Raw genomic sequence first — 23,710 nt, 5'->3', positions numbered from 1 at the left:
TATATAAATAATTCCTGGACTGTTCTAGAACTAATGACCAGAAAGGCTTACACATGGAATAAGTATACAAGGCAGATGGATATCTAACTGTTCATTTGCTTTATGGATTCTTTTCTTTTTTGTGGGGTGGATGGATGAAGGGCAAACTGTAGTCATATTTAAAAAACATACACACACCAGAGGCAGAAATAATATAGCAATAATTATATTACTTGGTTTTTTATGTTGTCAGATTATAAAACATTACTATTAAAAAGGTTCAATTTTCTAGTCTACCCACTTACTTTATAAATGAGGAAACTGAAGCCCAGAGTGATAGCATGACTTTCTACCCAGTTAGCTACCTAGTCACAAAGGTAGGACTCAGGTTCCCTGATTCCTGATTTTCTGGTTAGTGTTTTTCTAAACCCTGCTACCATCTTATCTCTGTAATTTACATTTTGAAATCTTGTATATATCACATATAGAGAACAAATTAGAAAGAAATCAGAGGGCAAAGGGGTGGTGGAAGGGGAGGAGGGCTGGGGGTGGGGGTGAGTGGGTGACGGGCACTGAGGGGGACACTTGATGGGATGAGCACTGAGTGTTATTCTGTATGTTGCTAAATTGAACACCAATAAAAATTAATTTATTAAAAAAAATAAAAAAATATTAAAAAAAAGAAATCAGAGGGCAAGATAATTCATCACTGAAGGCCTACCAAATATATTTTAATATTCTGATGGGCCAGCAGGTATTTTAGGGTCCTTACAAAGCCTCAAATGATGTTGTTTTGTCATTGATTATCAATGTATTTAGGTTTACAAATTATGAGATTAAAACTAAAGTCAAATAAATATAGTGCCGGATAAAAGAGTACACTAATTCCACATCAATATACTTAACAGGAATAATCTCAGCTTCTTGACACGGATCTATAAAATATGCTTCTTTATGTGAACAAACCATCATCCATGGCTACAGACCTACTCCTAAGGCAAGTAGTTTTGTAGGCAGGAGTGTGTGATAAGTGGGATTATCAAGATAATATGAGTTAATAATTTTTAATAATAATAATGATAATAATAATGATATATTTAATTCCGAGTCATTACCAATGACCTATGTATAAACTGAAAGGCACCTAAAAAGAGAGATGAAGTATTTATTATATAATTAACTTTGCTCAGAATCCAAGCTATAAAAGACACTATTCATTGCCTACAGAAGATTTCCTCTTGAACTGCCTCATGATAATCAAGAAGGACATTGTTGGGTCTACTTGAATTTCAAGTCAGGAATGTTCTTTACTGCTGAAGCAAGCATTTCTATTTCAGAAACGCTTCATGGGCCTTCAGATGGTTGGCTAAATATACTTAGCATTCGAGGATGTGTGCATTTCCCAACAATTGCATTAGACGATGCTTACATATGCACACACTAAAATGCAACTTTATTTTAACAGAGTCATAAAATCTTTAAATGCGACGCCTCTTTTTGCAGGCTTAGAAAAAAAATATACCCAAGTTGATTTTTTCCCCAAGCACATGCACATGAGGCAAGAAACAGTTAATTATAAATCTTTAAAAAATTATCAAGGTTATAATCCTCTCTTCACATTTACATAACTCACAAATGCCATGCACATCTCTGTTAAGTGACATGACTTAATGATAGCCAGATATAGCCAAATGAAACACAACTTAAAAAAAATACAGCAAGTATTTTGTTCATTTGAATAATCACAAAATGTCATGTGCCATGGTCTAGAAATGCAACCATCAGCAAGGACTTTCTGATTTGACTCCCACAGTAGGATTTGGCCACCTAAATATACATCACAGAAAACAATAATTCTACTTTAAATCTTTAATTATTACATTCTCTTCTGGTAATAACTGTAGCACATGAACAGCAAAGGGTACCAGGTCCTGCTTGGACTCACTCAGGATTTGTTATTGTTCTGAGGCGCGTGGGTACCTTGTGCTTCCTGCCCTTACTCGTTAGACAAGAGAGAGGCAATTAAAAACACACTGATACAATATGGTTTAGGATGGGGAGATTGAGACCATCATCTAAGAGAGAGTTTGGCCTTCAATTACTTGGTTTTTCAGCCATTTTATAGTATGGATAACTGAGTGATGGCAGTGATCAGGAAAAAAAATAATAATGACGGGTATTTCTTCCATTCTTCCTAAATCTAAAATAGTATTGGCAATTTAATAAATTATGGTTATGAACTTCTTTCTTTAGTCTTTTCTTTTCAACCCTCTCTTTACACTTAAGTAAAATAGAATGCAGCCTCATAAGTGAAACTTTTGCAAAGGACAAGTGTTTTGAAGGATATTTTTTTAAGTTGAGAATAGGTTATGAAAAAAAAAAGACTATTCCAGGAACATAAGAAGAACATGCTTAAGAAAAGAATATAGGTAGAAATAATATAAACCCAGTGAAGGGAGCTAGATAAATAGGAAAAAGACATAATGGAAATAAGATTATCAGATTAAACATGTCAGCAAGAATCAAAATGAAGACATTCTCATCTGATTTTGAAAGTCAAGGTTAGGGCAGGGTGGGGTGGGGGGCCGGGAGGCTATTCCACAGTAGAGAGAAGGGATCATTTTCACAGTAGCATTCTGAAAGATGACATACTAAAAAGAAAAATGGGAACATAGATTAAAGTTTCATAAGAATAAAATTTGGATTGGAAGAAAACAAAGTGATATAAAGGGATATAATTCAGAATTTAGTCATTCTACATGTTTAAGAGAATGTGTTATATATGTTAATTTTTAAAAATTTTTTAAAGATTTTATTTATTTATTCATAAGAGACACACACACAGAGAGAGGCAGAGACACAGACAGGGGAAGCAGGCTCCATGCAGGGAGCCCGATGCGGGACTCGATCCCAGCATTCCAGGATCACGCCCTAGGCCGAAGACAGGCACCAAACCACTGAACCACTCAGGGATCCCCTTATTTTTTAAATTTTATATATTTTAACATTATATGTATTTTAAGTTATAAAGGACTTAGGGAATTACTAATGTACTCTTTCCAACTGATTGGGATTAGTGGAAAAGTCTAACTTACCATAAAGGAGGCAGCAATGTAATCAAAAAAGGGCAGGAGATCAGAAAGCATGGGGTAGATGTGGATTATCTGCATCCTCATTATAGTCAAAGACATTATATTAGATCAAAACTTGAGTATAGAGGCCAAGTTTTTAGTTTAGTTTTATTAAAGGAAAATGGTACCTTAGGTCCCTTCTTGGACAGAAACAGAATTTACTATTGGAATAAAGATTATAGAAAAAAGAAAGAAAAAAAATTCATTCTCTTCCACAGTTTTCCTTCTTTTATCTTCAAATTTTAGCTACTTTCACTGTTTTAAGAAAGCTACAGGAAAAATCTTAGCTCGTGCACTCATTAGACATATGGAATGGACATAAATGTGCAAATTTATAATAGTATTTCTAAAACCAAGTTGAAATTGAGCAATTGATCATCTAAAGCAATTAAATGCAAGCTTGGAATGATCTGCTTATGAATGTACTCATGTCTCAAATACCATGCAAAGTGTTTTTAATGCATAAAGTAGCTCATAAGACCAAGAATAGGATCCATGAATGCTGGGCAAGAAAGTCTATACCACACTTGAATGGGACTTGAAATGGCACAATCTTTACATTTCATTCTAATCTAATGGAAACATTTTCCAACGATTAGGGGGGCTACACTGAAGTATTTCATTAATAGCAACCACACAAGGACCATAGAAAGATTACCAAATTGCAACAGAAATATTGGGCAAACCTACCTTTTATAAAGAAGGATAGCTATGACAATACAGATGATAAAGACCACTGCAAGCACAGGACCTACAACCCAGATCAAGCCTTCTTCTTCATCTGTGATTGGCTGTGGATCCAGATCCATCGATACAACGGGGTCAGAGTAGGGACTGGTCGCATACATCTTCTGAGGAAAAACAGAGTCTGTGTTACTTATAAACTAATGGCTTTCTAGTGTGTATCTATAGCATTAGAAGAAGCAAAAATTCAGAACTTAGTGGATGTGATGTTAAGTGTATGAAACAATGTCGTAAAAAAAAGAGGGGAGAGAAAGGGATGAGAGAAGATGTGGGAGAAAAGGGAGAGAGGAGTATAAACTAAAGAAGTCCTGTAATGTAAATTTCCCTGTAGAGTGAAATATTTTCTAATAAAATAATTTTTGATGGTGTAAATTGCTCTGTAGACACATTTTCATTGAGGTCTATATATGACCTATTAAACAATTTTATGAAGTATAAAACGCAAGCAGTTGACCATTCACAAAATATTCAGTGAGCACTTAACATTGTGCCAATGTGTTCTGTGTTGTGTGAAAATCAACAGAAATATTATAATTCCAGCCTAAAGACATTATCACCCAGCTAAGGAGACCAAATTTAAAAATAAACATTTATAGGGGAAATGTCAGTATTTAGAGAGGGGGAATGAAGATGTAGGTCAAAGGGTACAAACCTTCAGTTATAAAAAGTTCTGAGGCTCTAATGCACTGCATGGTGGTGACTAGAGTTTATAATACAGTACTATATACTTGGAAGTTGCTGAGAGTAGATCTTAAGTATTTCTCAGCACACTCACATGCACACACACGTAAAGAACTAACTATATGAGATGATGGATATGCTGAGTATTTTGATCTCAGTAATCATCCCACAATGTATATTTTAAGTCAAATCATGTTGTACACCTTAAATATATAATTATATTTGTTATTTTTCCTTCAATGAAGTTGGGGAAAATATATAGTTACTTGGTGAAGGAATGGACTGAGTATAGAATTTTGTTTTTATAATATCCTATATTGTTCTGTCCCATTTCAGGCTCTCTTAGCACAGTATTGTCTTGATTCTGCCCCCAGCTAAGATCCTAGCTTTTCCTTTTCCGATAGAGACCAATCCACACCCACAAGCTGGCTCACTTGTCCTGCCATTAGCTCCTCATCTCTTCCCACTCCAGCACTAGCACTGGTTCTGTTTTCTTCATTTGCTAAATCTAATTGTGATTATTTACTCCCTTCCAGAAATCTTTTCCAGATTTACTACAGTTGATTGAGCCTTATTTAAAACTCCTCCCCTGGTTCTCCTAATTCTGTACTCAACTGGTCCCATCCTAATCTTGCCACCTGATCATGTCCTGCTGAACTGACCACCTCTGAATCCATCCTGTGCCAGCATTCTTAAGTTTTATTTTCTGCTAGTCTTCTTCTCCCTTCTCTGGCATGATCATCCTTACTTCTAACTACCAACTTCTATGCAGATTACTTCCTGATTAATATTTCTAAACTGAGAAACTCTGCTAAGTCCCAGACCTGCATTTCCAATTCATTCTAGAGATTCCTTCATATACCTGCAAGTTAAGAACTGCATGTGCTATTTCCCTGATTGCTAGATATACCCTCCACTCCAACTTGCTAATTTTTCTCATCCTCTCAATACTTAGGAATGAAAAACTACTGATTTTTTCTTACCAATGGCCCTCAGGTCCATCTACCCTCTGTCTAACCTCATGACTACTACTTTTCTTCAGGACCTCATTCATGCCTCCCTAAGCCATACCGAGTTTCTTCCTTCTCTACTGCTGCTAGAGTTATTACCCTCAACTGTAGCTGTAAAATCTTCAGGAGGATCTCTGGTGATCCTAAATAAAACCCACATGTCTTAGCATGGATCTTAAGGGCCTCCATGATTTTGCTTTAAACTTTTGTACCACACACAACATTTTCCATCACAGTGAACTTCTTGCTACTATTCCCTAAATGCTCTATTCTCTCTAACCCTCTCACAAATTCCACAACATTTAGCTCCTGAAATCTAACTGATCTCCAAGGCCCCACTTAAATACTGCCTCCAGGGAAGCTACTGCTTCTTAATTGGAAATAAACAATCATTTCACAAAATATAGGTAATTTTTTTTTAAATTTCAGGTAGCCATTTATTCTTTTTTTAAATAGTATTCCTCAAACTCCATTTTCCTTTTTTGTTTGTGCAGATACCTTATTTTCTTTAACAAAATATAAACTCCTGGAAGATAGGGGTTTATATTCCATTTGTGCTTGTATACTTAGAGCAGCTAGCCCAGAACTTTGCACTTAGTGAGTTCCCAGCAAATCTTTGTCAAATAAAATAAAATGCTCATCTTTTCAAATGGCTGACCGTATCAAGACATAAGGGAATATTCTCATTTTTCTATGAGTAGGAAGTGGTCTAATTTTTTCATCTGCATTTAAAAAAATTAATTTAGGGCATATATTCTGAACTTAAGTGCAGCAAGCTTAGTAGTCAATCTGGAGGGCATATGTCCCACTAAATGCTTATATTCTATTCTTCTTTCTCACTTTCCCCATCGTACTTAGGAAAGAGACTGACTACATTTCCAGATTTTCTAATGTGTCAAAAGAGAAAAATTCAGTACATTTCCAACCTTCTCAGAAGCAGCTAAAAAAAAAAAAAGATATGTACAGTGTAAGGACTTGGCAAAGATATTAAATATCCAAGAAACATGATTCTTTATATAAGTATAATTGTTTGTTTTGGTTTATCCTTTCCCCTTTCCATCTTGTAGGTCACACTGAAACTCTTTGGCAGACAAAAGTAAACAAAACTCTGTGATTTGAAATTCTTTACCAAGAGCCTTTGAGATAATCATCTTGGTCAGCCAAGATACAAATCTAAGCAGAGGTTTCCCCAAAGCATACAGATTTCCAACCCAAATCAGGAAATAGAGACATGTGAAAATGAAAAGAAAACAAAACCATAAAATGATACCAGCCTCGTAAAAAGTAAAACCTGTTCATTGTGTGGGGGTAATGGCCTTTGGTTATTCTAAACCAGTCCTCTGATATTCTTAGCAAGAGGTAATAATGGACTAGGGAAAGCTCATGTCTTAGGGAGTGAGTATTTTCTCTATGAAAATTATCAGCCTACCCTGGGAGTGGTTAAGTGCTGAACAACAATTATTCATAAAAATCTGAGGCTTATAAAATGACGGTATCACTGCTAGCATTATACTAGTTGGATACAGGTCTTTTCTATAAAGTAGATGCTGGCCTAAAAACACATACAATGCATAAAGAGCATTGTCAAGAAAGATGATGGAGAAAAGGGACAATTCAGATGGTGTATTTGGAAAAAGTTCGAATCACATAATTAATGAAACAGTGAAATGAAATACTAAGGAAAGGGGTAGACTCCTCATCACTGATAATGCATTTAAACACTAGAAACGTCTGGGAGAATTCAAACCAGAGTCTCTGACGGTGGTGCCACCAGCCTGCATGGTTTGCTGAGGCTTCTCTTCTTTGCTGAATTCTCTGATCTACCTCACTGGTCTCAATGTGCTTTCTGTAACATATTAGAGCTATGTAAAGAAAATCATTTCAAATATCTAAAAGTCATTAAAAACAAGAAAGAAAAAGATGATTTCTACCATCCTATTCCCTTGATGTTCTGCCTTAAAACCTTCAGCTAAAAAGAGGACGTGCATTAACATTCCAGGGAGCCCATCACTTTGTTTCCAAATGACATTCTGTGCACAAAGGTAAACCAGGCAGAAAGGCTGCCTTTGTGTTTTGATTTTCCCCGGGGGAATTCCTTCAGTCATTTGAAGAGAAGCCCCACTGTACGTGCTAACACCTGATGTGAAGAAACCTTTGATACATCTCAGGCTTCTTACACACGCGAAGCGACTGGCTCAGCTGAGCTGCCACGCCTGTCAGCTTCAGGTCCCTATTAGAAGGATACAGTTCGAATATGTATATTAAATGTTAATGCGAACTGCCACTTCAGAATCCACCCCCCTTCACGTCTATAATTCTCTTCCCCCTCTCTTTTTTTTTAACATTCACAGCAACTGAAGCGTAAAACGACATAAGAGCAAGATGAATTACATAAAAGAAGACAACTCATTATTTAGAGTACCTCAGGAATTCTCTGTTTTATTGAATTATTTTCTAACATTCTTGGCTTTTCACTGATAAAGTCATTGGTAAATTGCTATAATTAAAGAAGCTGGCTGTGCTTGTCTTTTCCTAGACAGACCTTTCTTCCCTGTGAATCTGGGCAGAGAATGTGGGCTCACTGGCAGTTACAAGAGAATAAAACACAATCACACTCAATCAATATTTTTAAATATCTGGAAATACACTATGTTTAACTGCAGAACTTGATAGTTCTTATTGTAATTAAACTGAGAAGAGTCATTTTCAAAGGATGACGAAGGAGATTTTGAGCAGTGATGGGCATCACCCTCTTATCCATATGCATCACATTGATGATTTCAAGAAAGATGTCCTGTCAATTCGGCACTTCATAAGCCAAAAGTCCACCTAAAGTCCATGCCATTAGAGACACAGCCTTGTTTATAATGAAATCTCAGGCAGATTATTCAGCAACATTTAAAGAGCAGGCAACCTGTTGCTCCATCTAAGTTAATGGCAGCTCATGAGAAATAATTAGGATGGATATATTTACATGTCCTCCAAATAGCCATATTCTGGTGAAAATATATAAGAAAACCAAAGGGAAGAGATACAAGCACAATGAACTTACAGACTCTGCATGTTCCATCACTGCTAACACGAAGAAGACATATTCTTGACCACTTTGGAGTTGCTTGTTTGTGAATCCACCATAATGTTTGTCATCCCCCAGGGTGAACTCAGTGGGAAGGACATCAAAGTGAGCAGCAATATATGGCTTTAATTCAACTTCCCTCCCATAGCGGATGCTTCTGCGTTTCCTAGATATCTCTTTAAGCAGCTTAAGGAAAAAAAGTGGGAAACAGAAAACGAAATTGTAAACAACAATAACCCAACTTAATGGCTGTTTAATAGGAGAAATTAATTCAGTACCGGGGAGAACTCAAATACAATTTGTCCACATTTCATGTACCACGTCAGCCTTACTAAATCTCAGTTCTATCTTTCAAATGCTTGTCTTGGTGCTGAAGTAAGGTGTTAGACTGCTACGACAAGGCCCAGGCAATCTATAAACACAAGACTATTAGACCCTTCCTCCCAACGGTAGCTCATATCATAGTCTACCCCAATGAAATCTTCTCAAAGGGCAAGAGTGCACTATAACCTGAGTAAAAAAAAAAAAAAAAAAAAAAAAGTCAGCTTGATTCACATAAGCCTCTCAAGCAGTATTTATTATTATTATTTTTAAAATAACTAGTAACTTCAGATAAAGCCATTAAATATGATCACCTTCTGAAGAGGTTAGTACCGTTTTAGATTGTTTTTAGTAATGAGATCATTTACATGATACAAATTCCCTCAAATCAGTAGAAATAGAATCCAATGATCAAGTTTTATTGAAATTTCTATAAAATAGACATTGTCAGTCATTTAACAATTTGTGGCTTGACTTGATTTCTTGGCTCCTTGAATAACCTTTTGGTTATTCCTCACACATTTATTGTGACATCAACTTTTCTGGAGCTGAAAGCTCCCTGGAGAGGTTGACTTATCTTCCCAGGTGATATAGGCATGGTAGATGAACATTAATTTTAGTATTACCCTGAAGAAAACAAACATACACATGTACACAAACATACACATGTTCAAGCACTTTTAAAAGGGAAAAGGTAGAACTTGTTTCAACATTGCTGTTTTGCATTCACCTTTTTCATTAGAAAGTCACATTAATGATATTTTATGACAAATGATTTCAAAGTGATGTTGAAGTTAGCTTTGTCTTCTCCCCTTAAATATATTGGTATTTCATAGGGCACAACCGGGGGAAAAGTTTATAGCAGTCTGTGATGCCTTTTTTTGGGGGGAATGAAACTTGTTTTCAGCTCAATAAATAAAATTAAGATATTAATGGAAACATTCTGGTGAAATTATTTGCTACTACTCTTGTTTCTATAAGTGGAAATGATAGATCAAAAACCAAAGCAGCAATATCTGCTTAGCAAAATGAGACCCTGGCATTCTCAAGGTCAGGCTTCTTTGATAATGGCTGCAGACTCCTCTAAATATGGCAAAGGTCAAATACTAATGTAAGGAACCTGGTGGCACACTACACAGAGTTGTAAGTGTGCTCAGCTGATCAAATGGAAATTAAAATTGTAAACATTTTTTTGGTTATATTCTGTGCCCATGTTATTTTTGAATTTAATTTAAAATGCTCTAAATATTTTCTTTAAATTTGAATTTATTGATGTGATGAAAATTACATGAACTCTATAGCTCTTTTATGAGACCCACAATTGCGGGCGTCACCTGTTTAGCAAATTTGGGCGATCTGATGATAAATTCAGAAGGCTGATCTATTATGCACCAAAGAAGAGGTAATAAAATAAGGCCAGGAACTCAGCACCATCTTTCAATCCTGTTGTCAAGTTTAGGTTTACTTATAATAATGCTAATCACAATGATGGCTAATATTTATTAAGCACTTAGTTGCTGCCAAGCACTGTTCTCAGAAGCCCAATATTTATTAGTTCATTTACTCCTCATAATAAACCTTATAACTGAGGGCATTATTATATCCCCATTTTATAAATGAGAACACTAAGGCATAACAGAAAGTGGCAGTTTATAATCTGATCAACTGGTGAAATAAAATGAAATTACATGTAAGAGATTTTTTAAGCTATATTTTTGTTGGCGTAATGGTTGCACAATATCAAGAAAACACAAATGCAACATTTAAGCTAAACTGATCATCTAAATTGTTTTAACTCAGTCTATGCTTAGACAGATGTAATTTTTGTGCATCTGTTCTCATTAATGCAGCTGAATGTGTACTTAGGTTTCCTTTTCCTGGATTATTTTAACATGTTATTTTAAAACATTCTGATGCCAAATATTTAATAGTATAGTGGAAAAGTCATTACGAAGGTTATCATTGATATGTGGTAAACAATGAGCCATTATATTAAGGACAAATGTATTGCAGATGAGCGGAACAGCTTTTTGAAGTTGGTTAATCAAAAACATTTACCATCAGTTGTTTATGTGACTGCATCCCCTCTTCCACTTCACTGATCAAACCCTACTTTGATTTTATTCATATTTCAGATGTATGCAACTGTCATAATTCATCCATATCACTGTCAGCCCCACAAGTACCTTTTGCTCACTGTCATCCCCGTGAGTACATTTTGCTAGGGTGTCTTTAGAAGACTTAGCAGAAGTACTTTAGAATTAAATATATAGGTTTTTTGCTGCTCCTTAGATGCAATGCAGCCATTCATTAAGGTCAACCTGCCCCTGTAGGTTGTTCTCATCTCTGCAGGATGCTTCCTATGTTGTACTTTAAACTGGTCAAGTGTGCTTAGATGACACCAAAGTTACCCAGTATATTGAAGTTGCAACTACAAATGACTACATTATTTAGCAGCAAGCCTTTGAAGTACATAGCAATGAAAAGCTTATGATACATTGTAAGACCTTCCCTGAATTAAATATAACTAATATTTTATGAGTCATTCTATCCAAAATTCAGTTTGACTATCAACGTCTGCTCTGCCCAGTTTGACCTTGACAACAGAAGTTCTAGTGCACGGATTTATTATGTAGAGATTATCCCCAGACAAAGGATAAATGAGCTCAGAAGATAATATTGAGAGTGACTCTGTTTAGGAAGCCTCTTTCCATTTTTTATGGTCCTAGATGTGAGGCATACATGTGGAAATCCCCTTAGGCCACCATTATATTCGATGATATACTCTCAACGATTTGAATTATAGGCCTTTCTAAAAAATCACTTGGTCAAATACATTTAAGAGGGGAACACTGCTTTGTCAAAGCTGGCAGTACCAAGCCATAGATAAAATTACAACAATGCTTTTATTATCCATGATAGGGGGAAAAATGTCTGTAGGGATCAGAAACTGGATGAGTAAGCATAAAGTGAGGCCATAGCCTAGTTTCATTTGCTCCCCTACACAATAGTTACAAAATGTATTGGAGGTAATTCCAGAAGATATATCAAGGGCTTTAGTTTTTTATCAGAAATAATTTTCATTTTCCAGTCAATGCATATCTTATTTCTTCCACCATTAATTCTACAATGTGGTCTCAATTATATCAGTAAGAAAAGTGGGAAACACCCCATCCTGACCCCAAAATTTTGAATTAATAAATGTTCTTTATCAAACTATTATACAGATTAATGCACCACAACTTGTGAGATGATTAAAATGACCCTCTGTTATGGGAATCAGCAGCACAGACCCATAGAATTTAATTGCAGGAAAGTTCAATGTCATATAGCTCTATACTTTAATCCATTAGCATTGCTGTGCATTTTGGAGGTTAAAACCTGGCTATAAAAGGGAATCAGCTTCCTATTACTAGCAAATGGTTCTACTTCCAAGAAAAGTTTATTATTTAAAAGTATTTGACATAATTTTTGGATTGGAGGATCTTAATTCTTTGATAACTTGTTTTTTGTCTTCCATTTCTTATTTTTAACAGCAGGAAAGATTCATAGATTCTACAAGTTACCTTTGCATTTTAAAACCAATTACAATTCAACTCAGTAATTTATTCAACAGCTGATTAAAATCATAAGTAATAATGACAATAATCTCAAGATTAACTGATTAGTCAGTTGCAAGTAAAAGTATGGCTTGCTTCAAAATGTTTACAGAAGACCAGCTGACATTTTGTGCATTCAGATGGAAGACTACTATTCCTCTAACATAGAAAAATGATTTTGTTTCTTCTTTATTAACAGAAAAAAATTATAACATAAATTGCTTGACATTATTGAAATGGTATCTCATTTTACACACCTCCAATGCTTATCTAATCATTAAAGGGTGACATAGAAAGTATAATTCTAACCTTGAATTCATCTCCCCTTCTGAACATGATCAAGTTTAATTCAGATAAATTAAGTAGGTGAAGATAAACCATATGTCTAGAGAGGTTGTGTGTCTGCCAAAAGAAGCTAGTGGTCCATATCCGTCAGATCACAGTCTCTTTAGGGTAGACATGTATGAAATAAACATCTCTTCCCTGTGAGGCAGTTAAGGAATTTCTGCTTTCTCTTCCTAATTTAAGGTGGAGAACATACCCCGAAATAACAGGTTGGGCTATCAGATGTGGCTTCTGTTGTAAATAAACTCAACAAATTAAAATCTCATGTGTTCCCAAGTGAGGGACTTTTGATTTGCTTTCTGGCATGATTCAAACCAACATCATGTTAAAATAGCAAAATCTTTCCTGTATTTGACTGAACCACAGCCATGAACTTGCTTGGTCCTTTGGGATATGGCTTAACATTTCTGATCACAGTTTTCCCACCTAAATAGAGTATATAATATTTAGGTCTTGTTCTTCATTCTATGTATTAAATCCCAAGAGAACAAAAACCAAAACCTAAAAACAAATGTTCTTTTTGCAAAAAGAGTACTAATTAAAATGCACCTACTGTTGTAAGATTTCAAAAATTAAAATCACACTATTTAGTATTTGATCTGTTTTTTGTTCTATATCTCTTGCCTGGCTCAAACTTTTGGGATGTGGTTTTTGATGTTTGTTTTGTTTTTTTGTTTTTTGTCCCTGCAGTTAAATGCATCTTTGATTCTGAAATCCTACGAAATACAGAATAAGGCAAACGAGCCAATCAGCATAATTCTGTGAGAAACAGGTCAAAAACACATAGTAGGTGGTACATTGAACTCTAGTGCAAATTGCAATTTAGCATTTGTAACAGCTTCAGCTACCACTACACTCATTAAGCAGACCTTGGAGTTCATTACAATGATGATTAAGCCTTTTCTGACAATTCACTTCACCTTCTACATTTTGCATCATGTTTTACAAGGGGCAAGAGACAAAATATTAAAGCCAACAATGATTACACAGGTTGTAAGCTTTATTGCAGCTAAATGTCTTTTAATCAAAGCAAAAAGGTCTTTGTTGGGATTTCTAGAGGTTATCAGGCCCATAACACTGACCTATCCAACCAGCTGACCAGCCACTCAGACGAAAGTCAGCACCTAGACTTCCTTCCATCAAGAGGAAGAATATGTTTAAAAAAGTAAATAACTAATGAAAGGCACATCCAACAAACACATAGTTACCTCATCTAATTCCATTTCATCTGGACTCTCCCATGGCTTGATAAATTTCCCACGAGATTTCTTCAAAGGTACAATTATTATATAGTAACCTCTGCACAAGAATGGACAGACAGAAATAAGGTTAGTTCAAAGGGAAAAGAAAATGGATATGTCCTTAAATCTTCCACAGACCAGTGATTGAGAATGAAGGAAAATTATGGATATGGAGTGACTTGTCCATCAATGAGAAATAACCACTTGTTTGTTCAATTTTAAAAACAACATGGGTAGACATTTATGTGTGACTTCAATGATCTTGTATGGTAATACCACCATGGTTGACTGCTCTTTATTAGGTATCGTAAACAGAGCAGAAACAGTTTGTTAGGATCCTGGTGCTAGACACATTCAAGTTTAGTATGCTGAAATGCAGCATCACAAGCTGCTGAACCAAGTATTTTCTATGACATCAATTTATAAGATGATGTTTTAATAGAAAATGTGTAATAAAAATTTCCCTTAGCTCATACAAATGCCTAGATGATGACAACAATGATTTCATTTATACATCCCTAAAATACTTTTTATTTGGATAAGAAATTAAACACACCAAAATTACCAACAATTTCACAACAGTTAAATAATGATGTAATTATTTCTACCCATCCAATTGCAAACCTTAAGGTAAATACAGTAGAAACTTGGAGACCATCACTATCGAAATGCCTTCAAAATAGATCTCAAAAAATAAATGTATACAAAGGACAAAAGTAACTGAGCACTCACATTAAGAATAATCAGTCAAAATTTAAATAACTATAAAGGTTCAAAAATAAGTATGGGCTATTTGAAAAGTTGTTCTGCATCTTCCATAAAATGTATACTCTGCTCTTGTATTCCTGACTCTGCTTGATCTCTGGTAGTAACTCTACAATGACTTGAAACATAGGTATATAATAATAATGAACACATCAATTACTTCCTACTTCTCAGGCATCATATTAAATGTATAATTTCATTTTGCCTTGTCAAAAACTGCATAAGGACAGGTAACAGGCAAAAAGATAAATCCAGAGAGATTAAATTATGACCAAAATTAAAACACAGTTAGGGAGATACAAACTTATACATATCTTAACCTTGGCAATAGTCTGGCTCTTTCTTTGTTTCGTTTATCTGTATTATAAACTACTTTTAAAGGACTCCATTATTTTGTGGATATTTGTTGTGAAAATGAACACACCCACACACATACACTTTTATTTATTAAAGATTCTTTTTTATTTATTCATGAGACAGAGAGAGAGGCAGAGACACAGACACAGGGAGAAGCAGGCTCCATGCAGGGAGTTGGATATGGGACTCAATCCCAGGACCCTGGGGATCACAACTTGAGCCAAAGGCAGATGCTCAACCACTGAGACACCCAGGTGCCCCCACCCACACACAGACTTTTAAAAGAGAAGGCTGCCATACTGAGAAAGAGGACTGCAGGATGGGCACTACCAACCTTGCATCTCATTATATCACAGAAACCAAGAACATGTGCAGAAAGGCCTCTTTCTACTTATATCAAAACAAAACCTGCAATAAACTCAGTAAAACTCTATGCTAACCAACTCTGTTTCCATAAACAGGGTCTAAAGCTGCACTGTTCAATATGATAGCCACTAGCCTTTGTGGCTCTTGAGTACCTGACATGTGGCCAGTCTGAACTGAAATGTGTTCACAGTGTAAAGAACATTGGATTTTCAAGACTCAGTACAGAATGTAAATGTAAGATATCTCAGCAATAAATGTTTAATAGTGACCATATGTTAAATGATAATATTCTGGATATATTAGGTAAAATAAAATATGCTATTAAAATTAATTTTACCTATGTCTTTGTACTTTTCGCTGTAGTTGTTAGAAAATTTAAAATTCTATGTGGCTTTCATTATATTGAAAGGTGCCATTTTAGAGTGTTTAGGTGAAGAATATGGCATCTGAAGATACATCTGGCCCACAAGTTAAGCTCTGTCACTGATTCGCTGTGTGATCTTGGGCTGATCATTTAACATTCCTTAATATCAGTTGTGTACTCTGAAAAATGAGAGCACAGTGTGTGACAGGCAGCACCAAACTGAGGCAAGCCACTATCATTAGTACTGACCCTTATCATGGGGGGAATGTATCTGAACTAAGTTATTCAAGTAGGACTCAGCAACAGTCCCTGAGATGCAAGTTAAAGAACTTGTCAAAACATTTTTTCTCCTCAATCAAGAAATCAGATCAAACCAGACAACTATGCCAGGACCCTCTCTCCATGGTGCTCTGAGCAACTACTCATCATACTCCCAGAATCACATCACCCAGCCAACCATTTTCTTTCCCACCAATAATCATGATGATTGAGGAGGGTGAGAAGGAAGAGCTGGAGCGTGTGAGAAAGGCCAGTATCTTGTACTTTATGATCCAGAGGAAGCATCCTCCTCTTCCTATCCTCCCACCACCTGAAGGATTTGCCAAACAAGTCCATCACATTAAACAAGCCTGGAGAAGAATGACAAGGGCTGCAACTGAGCATAAAAAATAACACTACAGATGCACGTGACAACACTCATCCGGGAACCTCTTGCTCTTAACTACCAATTGCACCAAGTCAAGACCGCTTCTCTTCACCGAAAGTAATGATACTCCTCATTATCGGAGAGTTCCCATTACCCTCTTTCAGAATCTTGTAAATCAAGGTTAAGATGATGAATTCTATTAATTTTTCTCCTGCTTTCATACTTGAGTTGCTATTCTTATGTATGAAAAAAGAATCCATGCACTTCTTTCGCAGTACTCCCCAAATGTTCATTTAATTTGTGGCTGGGATAAGAATTGAAGAGCCTCCCCCACAGCAAGTAATTAACAGTGTGCCTGGATTTGCATGGCCTTTTCTGTCTCCTGATGTCCAAAGCCTTCATCTAGAGCAGTCCAAGAGGAGCTGCTTCAAAGCAGCTCTCAGTCTTTGAAAGAAATGTGGCATAGGGAATTTGAAACTTCATACTATAAAAAAGTTTAGCCTAAATCCACACATTTCATCCATGTTCTCTGTAACCATGGGTTTGTAAACACACGTGTTTTTGCCTTTTCTGAAACCTAGTTTTCCCCTGACAATCCTGCTTCCCTCACAGGCTTCTCATAGAGTGGCTGCTTATTCATGCCCCTCCACCACCCATGCACCTGAGCTGGAGGGAGGGCCCAGGGTTTCCCTCCTCGCTCACTGTTGCTTCTTCCAGGTATTTTTTTCCTCCCCACTTTAGCTAAAACAAAAAGCAAGCCAAAAGACAAGTGCCTCTTGTTTGAGGCATATATTTCAGCTATATTATTATTATATTATTATGCTCTTCTCTCACTGACTTTTATCATCCATAAACCCTTTCAGAAACCCTTTCTCTCTTTTTCTCTTTTCCCCCAAGGTCTTCTTCCTTTTCTCCCAAACTCTGCCATCATCCTGGGTGATTTCAAGTTCCAGAAGGCACCATGCACCACCCAGGGCTCTCAGATCTTTGACTCTTCTTTTCTAGAGCCCACATCTTCCACTTAACACTAGCTAAAATCTGTAATTGCCCTTCTCTGGGCCTGAAGCTACAGAGCTGCATATGGCTTGAGAAATAATGCACAGGGAAAAATGATTTTGTAAATTCATATTCAGCAAGTTCAGGACTTCGATCTGCCTGGACATCTCACCACAATTTCTCCAGTCATCTCTTCCTTCTCTTTTGTACAACACATTTGTCAGACTTTCTCTCCTGGCCTCAAACCTTGGACATCCTTACCTCCTCACTAGGAGATAGCTTTATGTTTATGTAAAGAGAAAATAAGCACATTTGGACTAGAACTCTCTCATCTTCCAAACCTACCAAACTACATGGCTACTCCCAACTGGCCAAATAGTGTTTATAGAAAATACTCTTGTTTTTGCAAAAGTTTTCTTTACCCGTGTAGTAATGATTCTTGTTCGACTTTCATTGGGTAATAGGACGAAAAGATGACTCAGATAAGAAAAGTGAAATGGGGAGCTAAGATTTACTCTACAAATTGAAATCAACCAAATCATATGAACTGAAAGAACTTGCCTGAAATGGAAAAAAAAATGTTTTTGGATATAGATCAGCTTCATATATGCATAAAATTAAAGTTTACACTATGCTTTGCCTGTCTGACTCAAGCTTGAAGTTTAAGCTCAAAATATCTTTAGACTTTAACTATTAAACTAATAGAAAAATAAATAACTTCAGAATCAATATATCTGCAAATGCTCTGACTACTTATAAAGTAAGCTGTGTTTTCCCAGTATGTTAGATTTAATTAGATAGGTTAAATCTAACCTTCAGAATTTTAATTATACTAAGTAAAATTTTACTAGTTTTATTTAACATGTTATCACCAAGGGGCCTGGCTCCATATAATTATTTGAGAAGACTAGGTCTGGTGTTTGTGGTGGTCCCTTTTCAAATTCAGCCAGGCTTTTTGTATTAGCAGAATGTATTAGCATTCTCAAACTCATTATTTAACTAGAAGGTCAAAATTTGTATCAGAATTTAATGATGAATGTCATTCCTTGCATAATTTCGTGTGTGTGTGTGTGTGTGTGTGTGTGTGTACGCGCGCATGTGCAAGCACTACAGTTATTTGGGTATATATTGTTTAAACCAAATTAATTTACCATAGAAAACCCAAAGCAGGTTGAATGATCTTTCCAGTCTCCATGTTTAAATTAAGGTTTTCAATATTTTTAGCTATGTGTTTTCAGACAAGTTAAAGTCACCTAATTTCTTCAGGCCTCATTTTCTTTTTTTGTAAAATAGTGGATGATAATGCTGGCCCCTGGGGAGCTTCTCCCTTTACCTCTCATCTAAATTCTCATGGCAATCGATTGGTTTAATTGCTCCGTAACACTTACGCATTTCCATGATCTATGACCAGGCACAGGTGCCTAATTACTCCTTGTTCTAAGGTCTGTCTGGGGGCAGTTCTGTCCATTCTTACTTGTCCTCAAGTTCTTAATGGTTTATCAATTGTCCTAGAAAAAAAAAATGTCCTGGTCTGACCAAAAACTCTATGGTCATGGTTCAACATGTGGGCTTACAGCCAGACTGCCTGGGTTCAAATCTTTCCTCTCCAGCTCCAATCTTGTGTGGGAAGGCAGGCCAGTTCACCCTATAACTTCCTCAGCCATAAAATATGAAGCACCCTTTTCCTGAAGATTCCATCAGCTATTGTGTGCGATGCCCTGGAACAGTAACTAGTAAGGCTCCTGTCACTATTATAACTATTCTTAGTATCAACTTTATGATTGTGGTCGGGCCATTTAGTATCTCTGAGCCTCACTTTACTCACCTATAAAACCTACCTCACAGGATTATTGTGAGACTAAAATAAAACATTCAAATGTTCTCAGTAAAGTGTAAAGCACTATACAAATTTAAACTTTCACCACTGCAGTTGACAACCATGTGATGAGTGAATTATTTCTCATTAAACATTAAACAGATGATACATTAATACATTAAACTAGTAATGGTGCACACATTTTATGAAGCATCTTTGTAAGCCATGCTTCCAAGAATATTTTCTTTAAAAGAGGAAAAAGTAGGCCAACCTGAAAGCCAAATTAGGAAGAACAAAGACATTAAAAATTTCATAAAATGCTCTGCTTCATTTCTATTTTTCATAAATATAAGATGATTACCATGAAATTAACTTACATCGGGTACCTTCCAGCAGGCTTATCTCTTGGTACAATCTGTGTGGTACATTTTTCGTTACCACCCAGAGTAAAATCCTGCTCTATAAAGTCAGGGAAGTTCCCTTCATCACAACTTGCTTCTGAAGAATGGTGGAGCTGCTAGATTTTCTGACTGGCATTCTGACCCCTAAATCTATCCAAGAAGACCGAAGCATCACAAATTCCTGCTAGCAGAACCTGCAGTACCCACAGGGCTATTTCACAAGAAATTTGGACTTTCCCTGAAAGAGGTTCCTCACTTCTCCACACAAAAACATGTGTGAAAGAGTACAAAAGCAATGAGCCATGGCTGTGTCATGTTTACAAGAGTCAGATTTGTTGCTGGGTGGTGAGAGGTTGGGGGTAGGGATCAAGACTTCCCAATTACCTTGGCCAGAAATTAGAAAGCACGGTTTCTGTTGATAAAAAACAGTCCTTTAGGGGCACCTGGGTGGTTCAGTGGTTGAGTATCTGCCTTTGACTCAGGTCGTGATCCCTGAGTCCTCAGATTGAGTCCCAAATCAGGATCCCTCTGGGGAGACTGCTTCTGTTTCTGCCTCTCTGTGTCTCATGAATAAATAAATAAAATCTTTTAAAAAGTCAACACAGCCCTTTAATCACCAAAATTTTATTTTACCAGAAAACAAATGGGAAGTATTTTTTTTTTTTCAAAAAAAGTATTTATTTATTCATGAGAGACACAGAGATAGAGGCAGAGACACAGGCAGAGGGAGAAGCAGGCTCTATGTAGGGATCACAACCTGAGCCTAAGGCAGATGCTCAACCACTGAGCCACCCAGGTGTCCCTGGAAGTATTTTTCTAAAGAGCTTTCACCTAAATATAAGTTAGCAACCCAGCCCACAGCTCTGGTATTAGTGTTTTCTCTCCTCATTTCTCCCAGGATATTCTGAAAGCTACATTCCTTTCTAATTTCTTAACTTGCCAACTGCTGCAAGTGGCACAGCATGGCACCCAGCTGCCTCTAATAAAATGGACTATGCCACATGACAACAGGATGTGTAACTTTATGTTATCACCCCTTGAAAAAGTCCAATGTATATAGATTATTTAGCATTTTTCTTGGTTTATTTTTCTAACAGGAAATTTGTTTTTTCATTTCCTATGGTTCTGATACTTTTCCCTCTCGAGTAGTTTCCTAGTTTTGTCTTTTGCTCTTTTTTTCCCCAGAGAGACTAGAATATATTTCTGGGAATCCTTAAATTCATTTCTAGAACACATTTTTCCCCCACAGTCATTTGCTTTCTTTTTATATTTCATAATGATCTCTTCTCTTTGTTACCAAAGTTTTACTCTTTTCTCTGACTCCCATTTCAAATGTAGGAGGAAGCAGTACATAAATAAAACAAAGGGGAAAACTGAGCAAGCTAAAGAAGAGCACTAAAAGACTACATTCTACGATATTCTTGACTCATTCAGAAGTTGGAAAATGAACCAAAAATATACCACCAATGGAATAAAATGCCATTTCTCAATAATGTCTAACACATTCCACTAAGCCAATTGGGTAAAGAGCCACTAAAGGCATTTTTTTTCTTAAGTCTTGGAAACTAATAACAAATACTACAAATTATTCTATCCTATTTTCATCTTTCCATTGCTCTTTCCCTGAATAGACAGTTCATGTTTTTAAATGGATTGAATTTTTACTCTGTATCTTTCCCTGTTCTTTATTTGCAACTATTTTACCTTTCCTAAATCTTTCCTCCCCTTCAAGACTCATGTTAAATACTAGCTCCTTCTAGATGATGTCTCCCCTGACACTCAATTTGGGCTGGAACTTGGGCAGTACTTACTCCATTATATTCACATGATCTATTTTTTCTATCTGTCCTGGTACCATAATGTAGGGCGTCATCTCAGTCATCTATTCCCAGACCTGGCACGGGCAATGTATAGAATACATGTTTGTTGGATGCCAGCTGAAATGTCTTTGTGGATGAGGTAGACAAGTAACAAATACTAGTCTTTCTCTTGCTCCTGCGGTATCACATATACTGTCTTTTCCCTGAAACAGCATCTCTCCAACCCCACTCCCACAGACCAGCTAGGCTCCTGTCATTCTTTAGACCTCAGTTTTAATGTTGCTTTCTCGGGAACCCTTCCCTGAGCTACTAAACTGGAGTTGGACACCTCTCCTTTGCCTCCCTTATCCAGCTAGTCTTTGGTATCCTAAAACTCCATTTCAACTGACTCTACTTGTCCAAATTTCCCAATTAACTATGTGGTAGAAGAGCAATGAGGAAGTTAGCATTATCTCTACTATGTCCCTAAAACATTTCCTGGCATATATATCCACAGATGATTTAAACAAAAATGGATAAATATAATCTCACTCTCATATTAAATCTTGTTGGAATAAAAATTACACTAATATTCCATTCTTGTTTCCAGTTTTCTGAATGATACAAAAGGAAGAGTGGACACAAAAAGGAGATCTGATTTCTCAGTGAATTTATTTTAGTCCTGATCTTTTGGAAATCCCACCATCTGGTTAAAATCCTCCAATTATCTCATCAAATAAATAAGAACAGAACGTTTTCTCTGGAAGCATTTATATTAGTTAAGTCAAAAGTCACCAATTATTAGACTCTCCTAAATTTCAACCATGGCACTACATTAAAAACTTCTTGCTTATAATTTTACTTTTTAATAGCTGTTCTTTTTTTTTTTTCTGTCATCGTTTTTTTAAATTTTCTGGAGCTTTGGAAAATTTTGACTGTACACACCTTCTTGAAAATTCTTTTGCCATGAACTTGCCCTGGCTTGGTTCTTCACTTAACTTTGTAATAAACCCTACTGTGTCCTCTACTAGCTCTTTCCTTCCTGAGACCTTTACTTTAGCCTTTAGCTTCATATCTTCACCCCACTGTCTCAGTGATTCTTTCTTTTTCCATAAATACATTGCTGTTCTGTTAATGACTCTCAAATTTCTATTCATAAACCTAGTAATTTCTTTAAACATGCATCTCTAACTAGGTATTTCACTGATATCTCACATAAAACATACCCAAAATTGAACCCCTTCATTTCCTCCTGATTTTTCATCTTTTAGGATGAATGGCAGCATTATTCACTTTGTCATCCAAATTCAACTTTCAGAGTCATCCATGACATTTTTTTCTTCGCCTTGATCCCTCATTCCTACTATGTTACTGCCCTTATCTGCCTCTTTATCCTATTTCCTTCAATTCCAACTGATTTCTGAATCTAGTTGTTTACCTAGAATCAACCAACTACGTAATGACATCCCAAAACTTTTCTCTACATTGCTCCAATCCTTCCAACATATGGCCTCAGGAGCCATCTTCCCTAAGAACTGTCCTAATTATGTCACCAGATTGCTGCTAAATGTGAAGGTCCTAACAATTCATAAACTATGCATAAACATCTCTGCTTGACCTTCAAATCTTTCAAAACAAGTTTCACCTACACATGATTGTATGGCATACAAGAAATGAGAAGGCAAGCAGACAGCACAAGCTTCAGCATGCAGTAAATACTCAATAAGTATTTCCTGAAATGGAAAGAAGGAAACTGAGGTATTATATAAATGATACATGCCACTCTCTTACATCCTGAATTTCCGTGGTCCAGTTCTGAGTGCAACCTGGCTCTTGATCACCTCTCTTATGTTTCTTGTCCAGGCCTTACAAAATAACTTGGCTTCCTTAACTAATGAGCCTTTGCATATAATCTTCTCACTCTGATATTTTGTATCCTACTTGTCCTTTAAGATTAAACAAGAACTCTCCTTGACCCATTTCATTATCAGTTAGCTGTCCTTAATAGAGTCTAACTCTATCATTGGCATGTATTATACCTGTTCCTCTGTATCCTTCACTCTATGGTAGCTC

The 23,710-nt window shown here is 36.2% G+C and overlaps 1 protein-coding gene across 16 annotated transcripts in view; it reads right to left on the bottom strand.

The window, feature by feature from the left end:
- PTPRD (protein tyrosine phosphatase receptor type D) overlaps positions 1-23,710 on the bottom strand; it is a 504,675-nt gene that overhangs the window by 129,554 nt on the left and 351,411 nt on the right. For 11 of the 16 annotated variants that reach the window (XM_055302389.1, XM_055302395.1, XM_055302390.1 and 8 more), the window contains 3 exons: positions 14,095-14,185; positions 8,598-8,807; positions 3,801-3,961 (listed from right to left, as the gene is read on the bottom strand). In XM_055302389.1, coding sequence (XP_055158364.1) covers positions 3,801-3,961; positions 8,598-8,807; positions 14,095-14,185 — 462 coding nt within the window. The remainder of the gene's footprint in view (positions 1-3,800; positions 3,962-8,597; positions 8,808-14,094; positions 14,186-23,710) is intronic. The other 5 variants (XM_055302392.1, XM_055302397.1, XM_055302404.1 and 2 more) reach the window with 1 other exon arrangement.

The sequence above is a fragment of the Nyctereutes procyonoides genome, unplaced genomic scaffold (genome assembly GCF_905146905.1).
Source record: "Nyctereutes procyonoides isolate TBG_1078 unplaced genomic scaffold, NYPRO_anot_genome, whole genome shotgun sequence".
NCBI classification, from domain to species: domain Eukaryota; kingdom Metazoa; phylum Chordata; class Mammalia; order Carnivora; family Canidae; genus Nyctereutes; species Nyctereutes procyonoides.
This window is presented reverse-complemented; position numbering and strand designations above follow the sequence as displayed.